Source organism: Hemiscyllium ocellatum, chromosome 20 (genome assembly GCF_020745735.1).
Source record: "Hemiscyllium ocellatum isolate sHemOce1 chromosome 20, sHemOce1.pat.X.cur, whole genome shotgun sequence".
Classification (NCBI taxonomy): Eukaryota; Metazoa; Chordata; class Chondrichthyes; order Orectolobiformes; family Hemiscylliidae; genus Hemiscyllium; species Hemiscyllium ocellatum.
Window position 1 is genome coordinate 37,473,232 of NC_083420.1, and position 16,067 is coordinate 37,489,298.

Genomic DNA, 16,067 nt, shown 5'->3' on the forward strand with positions numbered 1-16,067 from the left:
CACGAACCATCATTGCACTGACGTTCTTACCATAACAGCTCAAATGGAGCTCCCTAGATCCTATTCACCTTCAGATCAGACAGAAAGGAACATTATAGTATTTACAAAGGATATCCTTTCACTTACCACCCATTGACCCCAGCCTTCTGCAGCTCTGAGATTCCAAAAGACAGGGATCCCATGAAATCATTCCTTGTGGTTAGATCCCAGTCCCATATTCCAATAGAAAGCCGTCGATCCTTATCGGAATCCTTCAGATTGCTGTTGGTGGAAAATAGACATGCGGACTAAGAGTTACAGGGCAAGGGAATTATTGGAGGAATCATACAGGGACTAAGGCACATTGATCGTAAATAGACTAAGTCTATAAAAAGTTAAAGGCGGGGGGGGGGGCATGCAAAAGAAAGAACATGGCCAATGAGGGACCAAAAAGGCACTTTACACAGAGGCAGGGAAAAACTGAAATCCTGAATGAATACTTTGCAAATGTCTTTACCAAGGAAGAAGATGCTACTCAAGTCACAATGAAAGAGGATGTAATTAACTTGCTGAAAGGAATTAAAGTTGATGAAGGGGGTGGTATTTGAAAGGCTGTCCACACTTCAAGTGGGTCAAGACTGGGCAAGCTGTTTCCAAAGACACTGAGGGAAGTGAAAATGAAAATTGCAGAGGCAGTAAGCCTAACTTTCCAGTTTTCCATTGACTTAAGCACAGCACGAGAGGACTACAAACATGTTACCCCTTTGTCCAAAAAAGGATACAAAGATAAATTCAGCAACTACAACCAGTCAGGTTAATTTTAGTGGAGGGGAAACTTCAACAATAATAGATTTCCTGAGGGAAAATTATGTTTAGCTAACTTATCGAAGAGCCAGTGAAGAGGATTGGTGAGAGAGATGCTGTGATGTAATGTACGTGGATGTCCAAAAGGTATTTGATGCCATGTCACACAACAGATATGTGAACAAAGTTATAGCTCATGGGATGGAAGGGACAGTAACAACATGAATATGAAATGAGTTTGCAACAGACCACAAATGCAAGGGTTAATCAATGCTTTTTGCACTGGAGGAAGGTTTATTGTCAAATTCACCAGGAGTTAATGTTGGGACTATTTGGTTTTGTGGATATAAATTAATGAAGTAGACCTTGATGTAAATGGCACAATTTCAAAATTTGTTAATGATTTGAAACTTCAAAACATTCTGAAGTATAAGGAGGATATAACTTCAAAGGACATGGGCAAGTGGCTGGAAGGGGCAGACATGAGGCAGATGTAGTTCAATGCAGAAAATTCTGAAGGGCTTCCTGTTGGTAGGAACACCACGGAGGGACAATATTATATAAAGGGGACAATTCTAATGAGGCAGCAACAGCAGATGGATCTGGGTGTACATGTCCACAAATCATTGAAGGTTACAGGACTGGCTGAGATTAATAATGCTTAATAATGCACATTGAGGAGGTGATGGCCTAGCGGTAATGTTGTTTGACTTTTACTCCAAAGACTCAGGTAATGTTCTGGGGACCCACATTTGAATCCCACCATGGAAATCATTTGAATTCAATAAAAGCCTGGAATTAAATTTCTAATGATGACCATGAGTCTATTGTCAATTGAGGACATCTGGTTCTCTTACGTCCTTTAGGAAGGAAACTGCCCATCCTTACTTGGTCAGGCCTCTATGTATCTTCAGATCCACAGCAATGTGGTTGATTCTTAACTGCCTTCTGGATAATTAGGGACGGGCAGTAAATGCTGGCCTAGCCAGTGATGCCCTCATTCCTGAATGAATTAAAAAATAAATAGTATCCTAGGCTTTATAAATCAGGTAACTGGGTCCAGGAAGAAGGACGTTACGCTAAATTGGACTCAATTGGAATACTGCGTTCAGTTCTGGGCATTTCACATTAGGAGAGATGTGAAGACATTAAAGAGAGTGTAGGGAAAACTCACGAGTGTGGTTCCTGAAATGAATAACCTCCGTTACAAACATTGGGACTGTCTTCCTTGGAGAAGGGAAATCTGAGGGGAGATTTAATTGAGGCGTTGAAATCGAGGGCTCTGGATGGGGTGCAGGAGCTAGTCGCACTAATGAAAAAAATTGGGAATGAGAGGGCAGAGATTTAAAGCAATTGGCAAAGGTAGCAAAAATGATGTGAGGAACACATTTTTTCCAAACAGTGAGTGGTTCTACGTAGCCTGTGAATGTGTGGGAGCATGGTCAATTGTAGCACTTAAAAGGGAATTCAGGTTGTTATCTGAAAAGGGAGAAGGTGGGGAAATGACATGAAGTGAGATGCTCGCTCAGAGAGCTGTTGCAGACATGAGGAACCTAATAGGTTTCCTTTTGCATTGTAACAATTCTATGACTCAATGGTTTGGACCATGAACACAGAACTAGAGCAACGCAGCTTTTAGTGAATAAGCCTCCCACAAGACCATATCTATCAAAAACAAATAGAAGGCAGATTCTCACCAACAGTATTTGAGGCTGGGACTTAAAAAAATTAAGCTTGGCTATGGGCATAGCTGGCAATACTGGCATTTACTGTCCACTCCAATTGCCCTTCAGAAGGTTGTGATTGGTGCTGTAAAGGATTTAATTGTACCTTTAAAAGGGTGATTAGTAAACAGCTGTCAATCACTACAGTTCAACAGAGGATGGGATGTATTATTGTCACGATCTTGAATTCTGAAAGTAATAGTTGCAGCTGAGATTAGTCACATGTATGTAGTCTCTGGGTTAACATTGTATGTATATACATCTTCAAATGCACACTATATATCTTCAAACTTATCTTCAATTAAAGAATCCACGTGATTGTCTTTACAATCCTTGGTGTATGATTGATACGTTTACTTTAAATCGAAGAATGTAACAGTCAGTCAGTGTCTTCCTCACGTTCTCCAGTCCATCGGGCGAAGGTGTTACCTCAGGGTTGTGAGGGAGAAGGCTTCAAGATTTAGACCAGCAGTGATGAAGGAACCACTAATGTGTCTCCAAGTTAGGCTGATGCTGCTCCTTCTGGGTGTCAGAGCATGCAGTTTAGGGGAGAGCTGCCAACGATACCCTGGTCAATTTCTATAGTATAATGAATGGATGGCATCCAGTGAAGTTACAATGTATTGATTTGGAGAGAGGGAATGTTCTAGATGGTGGTTTGGGTTATCAATCAAGTGGACTGATTCTGTTATAGGCAGGTTAACTCAACCCAAAAACAAAAGGAGCTAGCTAAATATCTGGCTAAGATGTGGACTGAGGTTTAGAAAAGTGAGAATATAATGCAGTCAATGTCAGAGCCAACACCATAAACATGATAGAACTGTGCCAACAGCCCTGAGGCCACGTGCTCACACAATGAATTCCCCTGACTTCTAGAGCTTTCTACACAGCTAGGATGGAAGGTTATATCCTTACAATGTGAAAGTCTCATTCCAGATTGGATTCAGGGAGCATTTGATGGTCTTGGTTTTCTGCTTGCTCTCACTTTTAGGGTCAGGAATCAGTTTCAGCTTCACATATGGATCTGACAGACCATTGGGATCCATTGGGACCAGGTTCCTCGCCTCCTTCACTGTTAGAAACATAATTTAAAGACAAAGCAAATAATTTCAAACAAGATATAATTTATAACTATACACCATCAGTGTATGGTAGTTCTTTTTATTTCAATAAACATTAACTTTTCACATTAATTTGAAATATTTCCTCTACCATTCACTAACAACAATCAAAGAATCAATGCACAGGATTCAGCATTCCATGTAGCTGGAGAGACTATATTTCTAACTTTCATGTCTCATTATTCTATTATATTATTTGAGATGTCAATGGAGTAATATAGGAGGACATTTAACTAAATATCTACCTCGTGCAGTACTTGAGATGGGAATCTTTGATGGGACAGTGCCAAAGAAGTTTTATTCTTATCTAATCCGTCTTGTACTTACCAAGAGGTTTGTAGAACTGTTACATGGAAGTGGATTCTGTGTCTAATCTGTACCTGCCCTGGTAATGTTTGATGATTTTGATGCTCAGGATTTGAGTTTTGGATTATTGTTTCACTCGTTGTATTAAGAAGCACCAAAGTAAAAGGCCTTAGTTGGTTGACTTGTAAAGCGTTCTGATCTCCAGTAGCATCATCACTCATTTCAATGAGTACAATAAATATCACTAAAATGAACACCAAGAGCCTGCAGTTAAATATTTTGCAGAATTTAAATAGATACACGATTCTCTGGTTTGATAAAGAACTGCTTGAGACATCAGTTCCCATTTTGTTCTCCAAGTTAAAGTTGAACAACAGTTTAAGGAACACACATTGTGAAAGAGGTAAACTTAGTATTGTGGTCAAAGGCTCCTCATTTATAAACCACCAAACAAGTGGAATGGAATTGTGAGTGAAGAGGTTGAGTGTTCTGATCTTCAGTACCAGAAAGACAGAGTGAAATCTTGTGACAGTCACTCACAAACTCCACTCAAACACATCTCAGCTTGCAGGTACTGTGCTCTTCAGTAAAAATCTAGAACATTTAGAAAGCAGTTCATCACATCTCTCAGGAGTAACCAATACATCCCTCTCATACAGCAAATCAAATGTGCAGCAACTGTTGGATACACTGCCAGGGGGTCAGTGGTGTAGTGGTATAGCCAACAAGGCATCACCTCCATCCCCAACCCCACTCACCTACTGTACTTTATGCTACTTTCTCCTCATCCCCACCCTCCTCTCATTTACCTCTCTACTGCAGGCACTCTGCCTCTATTCCTGATGAAGGGCTTTTGCCCGAAACGTCGATTTTCCTGCTCCTCGGATGCTGCCTGAACTGCTGTGCTTTTTCAGCATCACTCTGATCTAGCCTCTGGTATAGCCAACAGGCCAGTGACCCACACACTCAGCTAGTGTTCTCAGGACGTGGATTCTAATCCTATCATAGCAAATGTTGACTGTTGAATTCAAGTAATAAATCTGCAATTAAAAGCTCGCTGATCGTTATAACAGGAGAAAGTGAGATGCTGGAGATCAGAGCTGAAAATGTGTTGCTGGAAAAGCGCAGGTCAGGCAGCATCAAAGGAACAGGAGATAGATCTTGCTCTTTGGATGCTGCCTGACCTGATCGTTATAAGAACCAACTTGGTTTACTAATGCTGTATGTGTGACTCCAAATGGCTAAAATGTTCTCGGAAATGTATTTACCTGCTACAAGGGTTGATAAAAGGCATGAAACTGGTTGGACCACCAATCATCCACAACAACACTGTACAGTTCTATTGACTCTGCAAAGTTTTCCTCAATAACATGTGGGGGTTTGTGACACATTGAGGATAGCTGACCCAACCCCACACTGCCCCACACACACACACCCCTGGTTAAGCAATAACCTGATATCGTCCGTAAGATATGATTCAGCTGAAACAATGATGTCCCAGGCACCACCATTACTATCCCCGGGTCTGTCCTATCAGAATGGCTCCTATGAAGAGCTTATTCCCAAAACGTCGATCCTCCTGTTCCTCAGATGTTGTCTGACCAGCTGTGCCTTTCCAGCGCCACACTTTTCGAATCAAGGTAAATGTGCACAAGGATATCTCCTCCTGATTACCATCTAGCATTGCCCCCTCTGATCAGCCAGCTCTCCTCTGTGCTGGATTAGTGGTGCTGGAAGAGCACAGCAGTTCAGGCAGCATCCAAAGCGCAGTGAAATCGATGTTTTGGGCAAAAGCCCTTCCTGATGAAGGATGCTGCCTGAACTGCTGTGCTCTTCCAGCACCACTAATCCAGAATCTGGTTTCCACCATCTGCAGTCATTGTTTTTACCTCAGTTCTCCTCTGTGCTGAACACCACTTGAAGGATGCACTGAGGGTGTTAAGGGCAAGAGAGGGTGGGGCACTTCCATATTCATCATCCAGAAGGGCCCATTACTGACAACGCTGGTCAGGTCCTAAAGGACGTGGCTGTTAGGACAGGTCTGTGGAAGGTACTGAGGGAACTAATAAACTTGCTCACCTACTTACTTGTAGCCGATGCGCCTGTCATGACATTAATGGTAGGAGTGACCATCATATAATCCTTGTAGCAGGGAAGCTCTATGTTCACATTGAGGATACTCTCCCTTGGCTGGGGTGGGGGGTGGTGGGGGGGTGGCGGTTGCGGGGGTGGGGGGGAAACTGACCTGCCAGGGAGTATTGCCCTCCCTGTCTGCAGGAGGTCATACCAGGAGACGCACCGGGCAGTACTGGAAATGAGCTACCAACCTGTAGATGCTGCAACACTGGATTACCTGCAGGCTAAGCTGTGATCCACTTGTGATCCCACAACCAACAGATCAGATCCAAGCTCTGCAGCTCAAACACAGTCAGGAATGGGAGCGGATGTTGAAACACCTCACGGAACGAGAGGTAGGTTGACAAATATCTCCATCCTCAATGATGGGAGTGCCTGCCTTTCAGGTCATTCAGCGTGACACACCACATATGTTCTCTCCACCCCCTCAGCTCAAAAACCCCATTCCTGATGAAGGGCTCTTGCCTGAAACACCGACTCTCCTGCTCCTCGGATGCTGCCTGACCTGCTGTGCTTTTCCAGCATCACACTCTCAACTCTGATCTCCAGTATCTGCAGTCCTCACTTTCGCCAAATAAGTAGCTGGGCAAAAGCTAAAGGCCCTGGGTATTGCAAAAAGCTGTGGGCCTTGACAACACTGTGGTGATACTATTAAAAATGGAAGGTTCCAGAACCAGTTGCACACATAGCCAAGCAGTTTCAACACACAAGTCCCGACCTGGAAATGTGGACACTTTCCCAGCTCTGGCCTGTCCACAAAATGCAGGAAAAATTCCACTCGGCTAATTCCCAACCCATCAGTCTGTTCTTACTGAAAATCTCCTGCTGGAGAGAATCCAGCCAATAGTTCCCTCCGAGCTTTCCATTCTGCTGCATAGATGACAGAGGGCTGCATGAGACAGTGACTTCAAAACTGGAAGTGAATCCATTGGCGTGCTGATTGGCATCCAAGCAGTGAGTAGGAAACCTCCAAGGTACAGTATGTGTGTTTCTTTGTTTATTTTCCTTCCACATTCCATCCCGACTTGCATCACCATCCCTCTCCGTCACTGGGTCACGATCCTGGGCTTTTCCTAACACTGTGGGTGCACCTATCAGAGCCAGCAGTGACTCAAGGAGGCAGATCAACACCACCTTCCCAGGAAATTGGGGATGGTCATGTTGGCCTACCCAGTGACAGGCTCATCCTGTGAATTACTACAAAAAACAACTGCCATTGCCGCACAGCACGATCCCAGTAACCGGGGTGGAATGAATTTGCTGTTATTTGTTTTCTCTGAAGGTATCAGTTGAGGAAGAAAGCCAGGCAAACAGCAGCAAGTTCACCCAATGAAACCATCAGACAGGATCCCAATTTAAAGCTACGACCTGATGTCTGATAGGAATGTAATTTGCTACATTCAGATTCAGGTGCACTTGGAACAGCACTTATTCCTTCAAAATAAAGCACTGCCCTCTGATGGCCAGTTTATAAATTGTCCCATAATGGGGATAAATAAAAGAAGCCTTGCATTCCAGTGCAACACTTACAGCTTCACAGCATCCCACAGTATTTTACAGCTAAATGATGAGCTTGTGTAGCAAAGTCACTGTTATAACATGGATCCTTCTTCTCAGCCAAACCCATACGATTGGCTATGCTTAGCTACCCTCTCATTTTACCACACACATTTTCAAATATCCCCAACTAAACTTTGAGTGTGATTGTTCAATTTTGTTGGTCCTCCATAAAAGGGAGTCAACCAAACTTTCAGAAATATAGAATCCCTAGTGTGTGGAAAGAGGCCATTTGTCCCTTTGGGTCTGCACCGACCAACTGAAGAGCATCCACCTATACTCAGCCCCTTACTGTATCCATGTAACCCCACATTTACCACAGCTAATCCACTTGGCCTACACATCCTAGGACACTATGTACATTTTTTAAGCGTGGCCAATTCACCTAATCTGCACATCTTTGGAATGTGGGAGGAAACCAGAGCACCCGGAGGAAACCCACATAGACACAGGGAGAATGTGCGAACTCCACACAGACAGACAGTCACCCGAACCAGAGTCCCTAGCACTGTGAGCAGCAGTGCTAACCACTAAGCCACAGGGGCTCACTATCTAGGGAATGAGGGGAGAGTTACGTGATCCAATCTGGTGGAATCACTCACTGGTGTTGAAAATACCAGTCACTATCAGTCTGGTGTAATATAAGCTGTAAGATAAAACTCTCAAGCTTTTCTCAAATTACCCTTAGGCTTCATTTCACTGATGTTATTCAACCTCCTGACAAAAACAAAGAGAATGAAGAGTCCATGATGACACAGATTGTACACTGGTTGTTAGAGAAATGGAGTGGGGCTGGGGAGGTCCTACAAAAGGAAATAAATTTGATATTGAAACGTAGAGGGTATTAAAAATGGTTGGAGAGACATGTGATATTGACCCTTGCCAATTATCTATGCTTATCCCATCGCAATCCGTAAATTTAACGCTCAATCAGAACTTTAAGTTTACCCATATTTCAGGGTCAGCTCAGGCTTATAAAAAGAAAAGTTGCAATTATATACCACCTTTTCATAACCTTGGACATCCTAATGTGCATTACAATCAATGAAGTATCTTTTTGATAATGTGGTCACCGCTCCATTGTGGGAAAACGTAGCAGTCAATTTGTGGTAGAAAGATCTTATAAATACAAGTGTATTAACGGGAGATTATTTGTTTTAGTGATGGCTGAGGGCAAATTACTTTGGTTTGAATAGTGTGACAGGATAGGTTCTGTCTCTCGCCGGAAACAGTGCAGGAATCTCTTCATGCTGCTCTGAATGTTAACCTAGAATTTGGGCTTAAGTCTCTCAGTGAGACTTGAACCCACCTTTCCAGCACTGACTAAAAAGCCCAACACACATACATCAAACAGACTCAACATGTAAGAACCCTTCTGAGTCAGAGGCATGAATACTACCTACTGAGCCATGGTTGACAATAGGGTTGTGCTGGCTGAGCTTATCCTATAATATAAAGATTACCATCTTCAAGACATGTGCAAGAATTTAGAGACTTGCGGGGTCTTTTGTGGAGTGCTCTGTCTCGGTTGTTTTTCTGCATTGCCTTGTCCCACCAGGGTAATTAGCTGCAGTGATGTGTACCTTCCAGAAGGTGGCACCAATACTCCACCATTGCTGAGGCTTGTTAATACATCTCTTTAGTCTGGCCTAGGCCAGGCTAGATTTTTAAAATGTGAACAAAATGGGGTTTTAGACTTATTTATTTGCACTTATCTCAGTTATAGTTTCAGCTTGGTGTGAACCTTGAAGGTCAGAAACAGATTTTAAACATGTTATGAGCTCAGACAATTGATACTTACCTAAGACAGTGAGTAGATCTTTAATTATCTCAGCCTTAATGAAGATACGGCCCCTTCGTTCAGTGTGATCCATTCCACACATGCTGGGTACATTTGATACACATCGCTTATGCACGTTCATCATACAGGCTGGAAAACAAAACTTACATCAGAGATCAAAGAATCCCCACAATGTGGAAGCAGGCCATTTGGCCAATCAAGTCCATGCCAACTATCCGAACAGCATCCCACCCAGACCCAGCCCCCTACGCTATCCCTGTAACCTTGTATTACCCATGGCCAACTCACCTAGCCTGCACATCCCCGGAACATTTTGGGCAATTTAGCATGGCCAATCCAACCATCCTGCACATCTTTGGACTGGATGCCTTCAATTTTTTACTTTCCTCCTTTTATCATCCATCAGTCTTTGTCCAGTCCTCTCCAGGCATTGCTGAGCCATGATGATGTCAACTGCTCCCTGGGATCTCAAAGAGTTGACCATGCCCGATTAGTTAATAAACTCCCAAACTCCCGCCTTCCCCCACTGAATCATGGATGGTCATTACCCATTTCTCACCCTGAACAGTGAAAATCCCCTCAAGCCCAGAGATGCTCAGAGTACCTCATCATCCTGAATTCATTCGACTGAACTGAGGTAACTCAATGCAAAACTCAAAGAATCCTGGTATTTTCTGATCAGGCCCCAAACACAGAATGCTGCAATAGCCTTTAAAATCCAGAATATTAATCTCCTCTAAACATGAAACCAACCCTCAGGATATGTTAAACTACATGTTAAACCTAACCACAGAAAGATTACTGCATTAACACTGAAGATTTAAACTCCCAAATGACTCAAACATTACCTTCGCAGGCTACTAGCCCTCATACTAGGAAGTATTAACCCCTACAACCTCAGAAACTTCTAGCTACTGCTTCAGCAATCTTGACCAACATGAATTCAAATCTCTCCGTGAAGAATTTGAGTATAATTTAAACTGAATTTGGAAGTCTGTCCTTTAGTGAAGGAGTTTGTCATTCGTGCCCAGTTTGGCCTACTTGACGTCAGTACCCTAAAGATTAAGGACAATTCCAAATTGTTTCTGTAAGTGACTGACAGGTCACTCTGTTATATCAAACTGCCAGAAAGTGGTTCAAGGAAATGGCTGAACTCCACCAGAAATGCTGACCTTGCCCATGACGTTCACATTCCTTTTTGGAAGCCTCTACATGTTCCGAATCCCATCTGTGACACATGCATCAAAAACGGAGGCAGAAGGTTTCCACCTGAATTTAGACACTTACAGTCACATTTCATGCCCTGGTGAATGAGGCCGTAGAGCAGGGAGCCACAGTGGTCACAGAATGTTGGGCTGGAATAGGTGTGAACCCGAAAGCCATGTTTGTTCCGGGGATCCTGAAAGAGAGAAAATCCAGCAATGTGGTTTGAAGTCAGCAACAAGCAAGATGAGCCTTAGTGGGTAAGGAATGGAGAGCAGAGATATATTGTTGAGTCTAAACTCATGGTGAACATGATCTGAAACTAACCATTACATTGAAAACATCAAAGGCACACAAGGCAACAGAACCATGGACAGTTGCTCTGATGGCTAGCTGGACAGGACCAGAAGTTCTAGAGGGATTCAGGGAGAGCTGGGCAGGGAATGATGAGTACAAAAGAGACAGGGTTCACCTCAGGGGTCACTCGGCAGAGTTTTGAGTGTGGAGAGAGAGGTTGCCTTGATAAAGACACTGACAGAGCATAATGAAAATCTGATGCCTCTTTATACCAAGGGGATCGATGGGAGCATGGTGGTAATGTCACTGGACCAGTGATCCTGTAACACTCTGGGTAACATGAGTTCAAATCCCACAATGACAGCTGGTGGAATTGGATTCGGTTAATAAATGTAAAATCCGAGGCTAGTTCTAGTCATGGTAGCCGTAGCCTTTGCATGGTAACTATAATTGACTGTTGTTAAAAAAAAAACTTTCTGGTTCAGTCAGATCCTTTAGGGGAGGAAATATGTTGAGCTCATGTGTTGGAGCTCCAGTAAGGTACTGCGTGTGTTTTATAGGCAGTACACACTTCTGTCACTGTATGTCACTGGTGAAGTGAGTCAATGTTAAGGTTCAGGAAAGACAGCAGGAGCACATGCCAGGAGCAGTACCATGCATTCCTCAGAATTAAAGACAAGCATCAATCTGGGGAAGCTATAAAAAAGGACTACCTTTAGTACCAAACAGTGAAAGAAGCACATGATAAATAGAGCACAGTGATCCCACAGTCAACGGATTGAATCTAAACTCTGCAGTCCTGCCACATCCACTGAGTGGGGAAGTGACAAACTTGCACCAAAAGTAATTAATTCGGACAGGTTTGATATCTTTGAAATTAAATTGGATCAATAACTGACTAGAAAAAGGAGTCAGAATTTGGCGATGTTAACTGAATAAATAGCCGGGGGGATTGTAACCCTCAGAAACAGGTGAAAGTTAGGATCAGGCAGGATGTAAATAAAATTAAACTTTTCAGCCTGCCTTGAAGCCACAGTGGAGACAGCTGAACCAGTGTCAACCTATGCATTGAAAGCATTTACAACAAACACATCCCTACAAAATCCTCCTTACTAACAGCTGGGGGCTTGTGTTAAAATTGGGAAAGGTGTCTCACAGACTAGCCAAACAACAGGCTCATGGAATCATACCTGACAGATAAGTCCGAAACACTACTGTCACATTCCCTGGGAATGCTCTGTCACACTGGCAGGATAAGCTTCAACAGCTAAGGTGGCCCCGAAGTATGTCATTGGATAGGAGTTCCCATTGGGGTCTGAAACAACAACTGCAGATCTTATCAAAGCTCATGGCACATGGGCTAACGTAGCTAAGGGAAGCTCTGCTAATTACCACCAAGCCCCTTCAAGGGAGCATTGAGGGTGGCAAAGGGCACAGAATGCCCCCTGGGTGAGACATATCAGTCTCTCTGGGGTGGCCTAGTAAACACTGTGGAGGCAAAGAACCTCCTTCGTGTTGAGGACAGTTTGTGTCAGGTTGTTGTGCGCTGCCACAGCGCTTTGTGGAACTGACTAGGAACAAATCTACTAACTCACAACTGGGCATTGAAGAGGCACTGTGAACTATCAGCTGAGGTAGAATTATATTCATCAATAACCTGTAACTTGTGACCTGGCATATCAATGAAGTTACTCTTCATTTTTCTCAATTCCAATACGTATCAGCCCAACTTGCTCAATAAGACAAGCCCATGGAATTACCCAGAAGTTTCTCTAAACTTCTCTCAATGCAAGTGTCTCTCTCTCTCTCCCCTTAAAGTAAGGTGACCAAAACTGAACACAGCACTCTGGGTATGATCTCACCAATGTCCTATACTTTAATATCCAGCCTTTCCTTGCAAAATAGCTTAATTTTGTGTACCTGCATGCTGACTTCTTGTGATCGGTGTAGAAGAATACCCATATCCCTCCATACTTCAGCATTCTAGAGTCTCTCTCCAATCAATTAATAATCTTGTTTTATTTTTTCTGCCAAATTGGACAATCTTATTGTTTCCCAAATTATGCTCCATCTGTGAAATTTCTGCCCACTCACAACTTCTGTGGATTCTTTTGGAGATTTAAAATCCTCCTCTCAACTTGTTTTCCTACCTACCTTCATAGTGTCAGCAAATCTCACCACCATACAGTTAGTCCTTTCATCAAAGTTATTAATATCATGCTTGTTTTACCTCTCTGAAAGAGCTATCTAATTTGTCTTCCCCTACTGTGCTGCATGTTGTTTTAATTATGTATCCAATTCACTTCTGCACATTACTGTTAAATCTGCTCCCATCACACAGGCTATGTATTATATCAAATTCTGATCTTGCCTTTGGCTGTTTTGCCAATTACTTATCCCCTGGTGTCCTCTAGTTATTCAGGGGAAACAAGTTTTCCCTTTCTAATCGACAGTCAAAACCCTACATTATTTTGAACATCTCTATTAAGTGTGAGTTTTTTAACCCTTGCTTTTGAAGTTAGGAAATGCACACTTGCTGATGACCAAATAGCAGAGAATAAAATGTGAGACAGCCATTCAATAGGATACTTAGTGAAACCTTACAGTTAACAAGGGAGGGCAAAATCTATCATTGGGAAACCTGCAACATACAGGAACTATTTTTTTATGAACCTTCCTTCTGTGACTCCTTTTCAAGTGTAACAGTGGGGCTTTGGAGAAAGCAGGATCAGAAATGAAGAAATTTTTTTCCAAACTGGTCTTTACATTGTTGCTCGCTTGTTGGAGGACTTGTGTATGGATGTAATGCACATATGGACCAGTAGAGGGAGGGCTGAGTCATTAAATGTAAAAAGAATAAAGGCAAAATGCCATGGGCATTGGAAATGTTATGAACAAGAAGTGCTGGAAAATTCAGCAGAGCTGGCAGCTGACATGAAGAGAAGTCGCGCTCACATCTCAGGATCTGAAATGAGATGCCTGTTTCTCTCCTGGGCTGGACTGCCAGGTTTCCTGGTGGAAAGCCCCACATTTTGGCCATTGTGGGGTGTGATCCATGATCATTTACCCGGTACCCTCTTCACGTGAGTGGCTACAGCATAGAGTTGAGCACCTCCTTGCCCCTTACATTTTGAAGGTCCCTGGGGCCACTGATGTAGGAGTTTACAGACTGTGTGGTACAGCCAATCTGCTCTTCTTAACGGGAAGCTGCACAGAAATACGGAGAACACTGGAACAGAGAGAGGCTTCCACACAGATGGATATGGTGCTGGAGGACACTGAGGAAGGACATGGCTCCACAGGGACAAGAAGAAATTCAAAAGCAGGCCCCAGCAAAGGAAATCCTGGAAGGTCACTTCCAGGTGTCTGGACCCAGGAACCTGAGAGCTGTGCTGTGAGGAGTCGAATGAGCACCATTAGCTGCTCCAGATGCATCTTCACATGACATCTCCTACCCACCAATAACATCTGCCTCACTACCCCATCACTCAAACAGCTGCACTCCCTGGCATTCAGAATTTGTGCCCAGTTACTTCACTCCATCCCAGCATATCTTACCAACGCTGCCAGTCTCACAGCCACCTCTCCCTGCCATCGCATACTCCAGCTCTGATAATGAGGGTCAGCCTAGCACCTCGCGACACTGACCTTTTACCAGTTTCTCGCAGGCAAAGGGATTGTACAACAGAAGGGAGCAAACCAGATCAAACCAGCGGGCAACTGGGACACCTACATTTGAGGGCTAACAGGATACCGTTCACTGCGTCATGGAGATGGCTGTGTCAGGTCCACTCCATTAAACACTGAAGATGATGGCACCTCACTGATGGATTTCTCTTCTCAATGTCCTCATCTCTGTGTGGCAAGCCAGATGCAGATGGCATGAACATTGAGCTTTTGCCCACACAAACCCCACCCTTCTGTGTTCCTGCTTTCAGATCCTGAAGAACATACTGCCACCTGCTGGTGCACAATAACTTCAGGAGGTGGAAACAGAGTAATGTCACTGCAGTGTATCAACTGAGAAACTGGCAATGCTCAAGAGGCCTCTACCAACCTGGGATCAGCAACTACAGAGCTATCTGGGAGACTTCCAAGCCTGGAGCAAAGAATGGTCTATTTGCCAGCTCAGTGGAGGGCATGGTGGGAGATCCTGCTGAAAGAGACACAGATCAGGACTCCAATTGGTCAAAATACATGAAAGGGCAGTTGGACATGCACACTGAGATGCTATCAGTATTGGCTGACCGTGACAGACAGCCTCTTGTCAGGAAACACAGAGGAGTCTGACTCCAACTTAATACACGGGACCTACCCTCAGTTGCCTTCCTGACTGAGTGCTGCACCCCTGCTCTCTGTCAGCGACTCACAAACAAAGACACTGCTGTGCCTTTGGCCATCAACACTTCCCAACCTTGTATAATTTAAGAAATACTCTTGTCCATTGAAGTGGATAACTGCACAATTTTCCAATCGTACTCTTATTTATTCTTGACCATTCACTGCAAGTGGACACACACACACACACACACACACACACACACACACACACACACACACACACACACACACACACACACACACACACACACACACACACACACACCTGTATCAGCATCGCACCCAAAGCCCACATGCTCTAATCTTTGTGTACTTATTTCTTGTGTGGGATCTTATTGAAAATCCTCGGAAATACAAATACACCATGTCGTCTGCTTCCCTTTCATTAATACTACAAATAGCATCTTTAAAAACAACTCGAACAGGTTTTTTAAAGGTGATCTTCCATTTCATTAATCCCTGTTGGTTCTGCCCGGTCACACTATTTTCTAAGCATTCAGTTATTGCATCTTTGGCAATAGATTCTAACATTTACCCTACTACTGACATCATAGTAACAGGTCTGCAGTCCTTCCTTTTCTCTCCCTCTCCCTTCTTTAAATTGTGGCACTTGCTATTTTCAGAAACCTTGCTGGACTACATCGAATTTTGAAAGATAACCACTAATCCATCCACTACTTCAGCCGCTCCAGCCTACAATCCACTGGGGTGCTGCTCATTTCGTCCAGAGGTTTTATTAACTTAATAAAATTAATTTGTCAAATGCTGCCACTTTATTAATATGAATTTTCTTGATAT

General features: G+C 43.4%; 1 protein-coding gene across 1 annotated transcript in view; it reads right to left on the minus strand.

Annotated features, from left to right (window-relative positions):
* The window catches only part of LOC132825460 (protein kinase C beta type), a 276,131-nt gene that overhangs the window by 52,331 nt on the left and 207,733 nt on the right, over positions 1-16,067 (minus strand). Inside the window, exons 4-7 of the mRNA XM_060840757.1 lie at positions 10,716-10,827; positions 9,429-9,557; positions 3,423-3,579; positions 127-261 (exon numbers count right to left, since the gene is read on the minus strand). Of these exons, the coding sequence (XP_060696740.1) occupies positions 127-261; positions 3,423-3,579; positions 9,429-9,557; positions 10,716-10,827 (533 nt within the window). The remainder of the gene's footprint in view (positions 1-126; positions 262-3,422; positions 3,580-9,428; positions 9,558-10,715; positions 10,828-16,067) is intronic.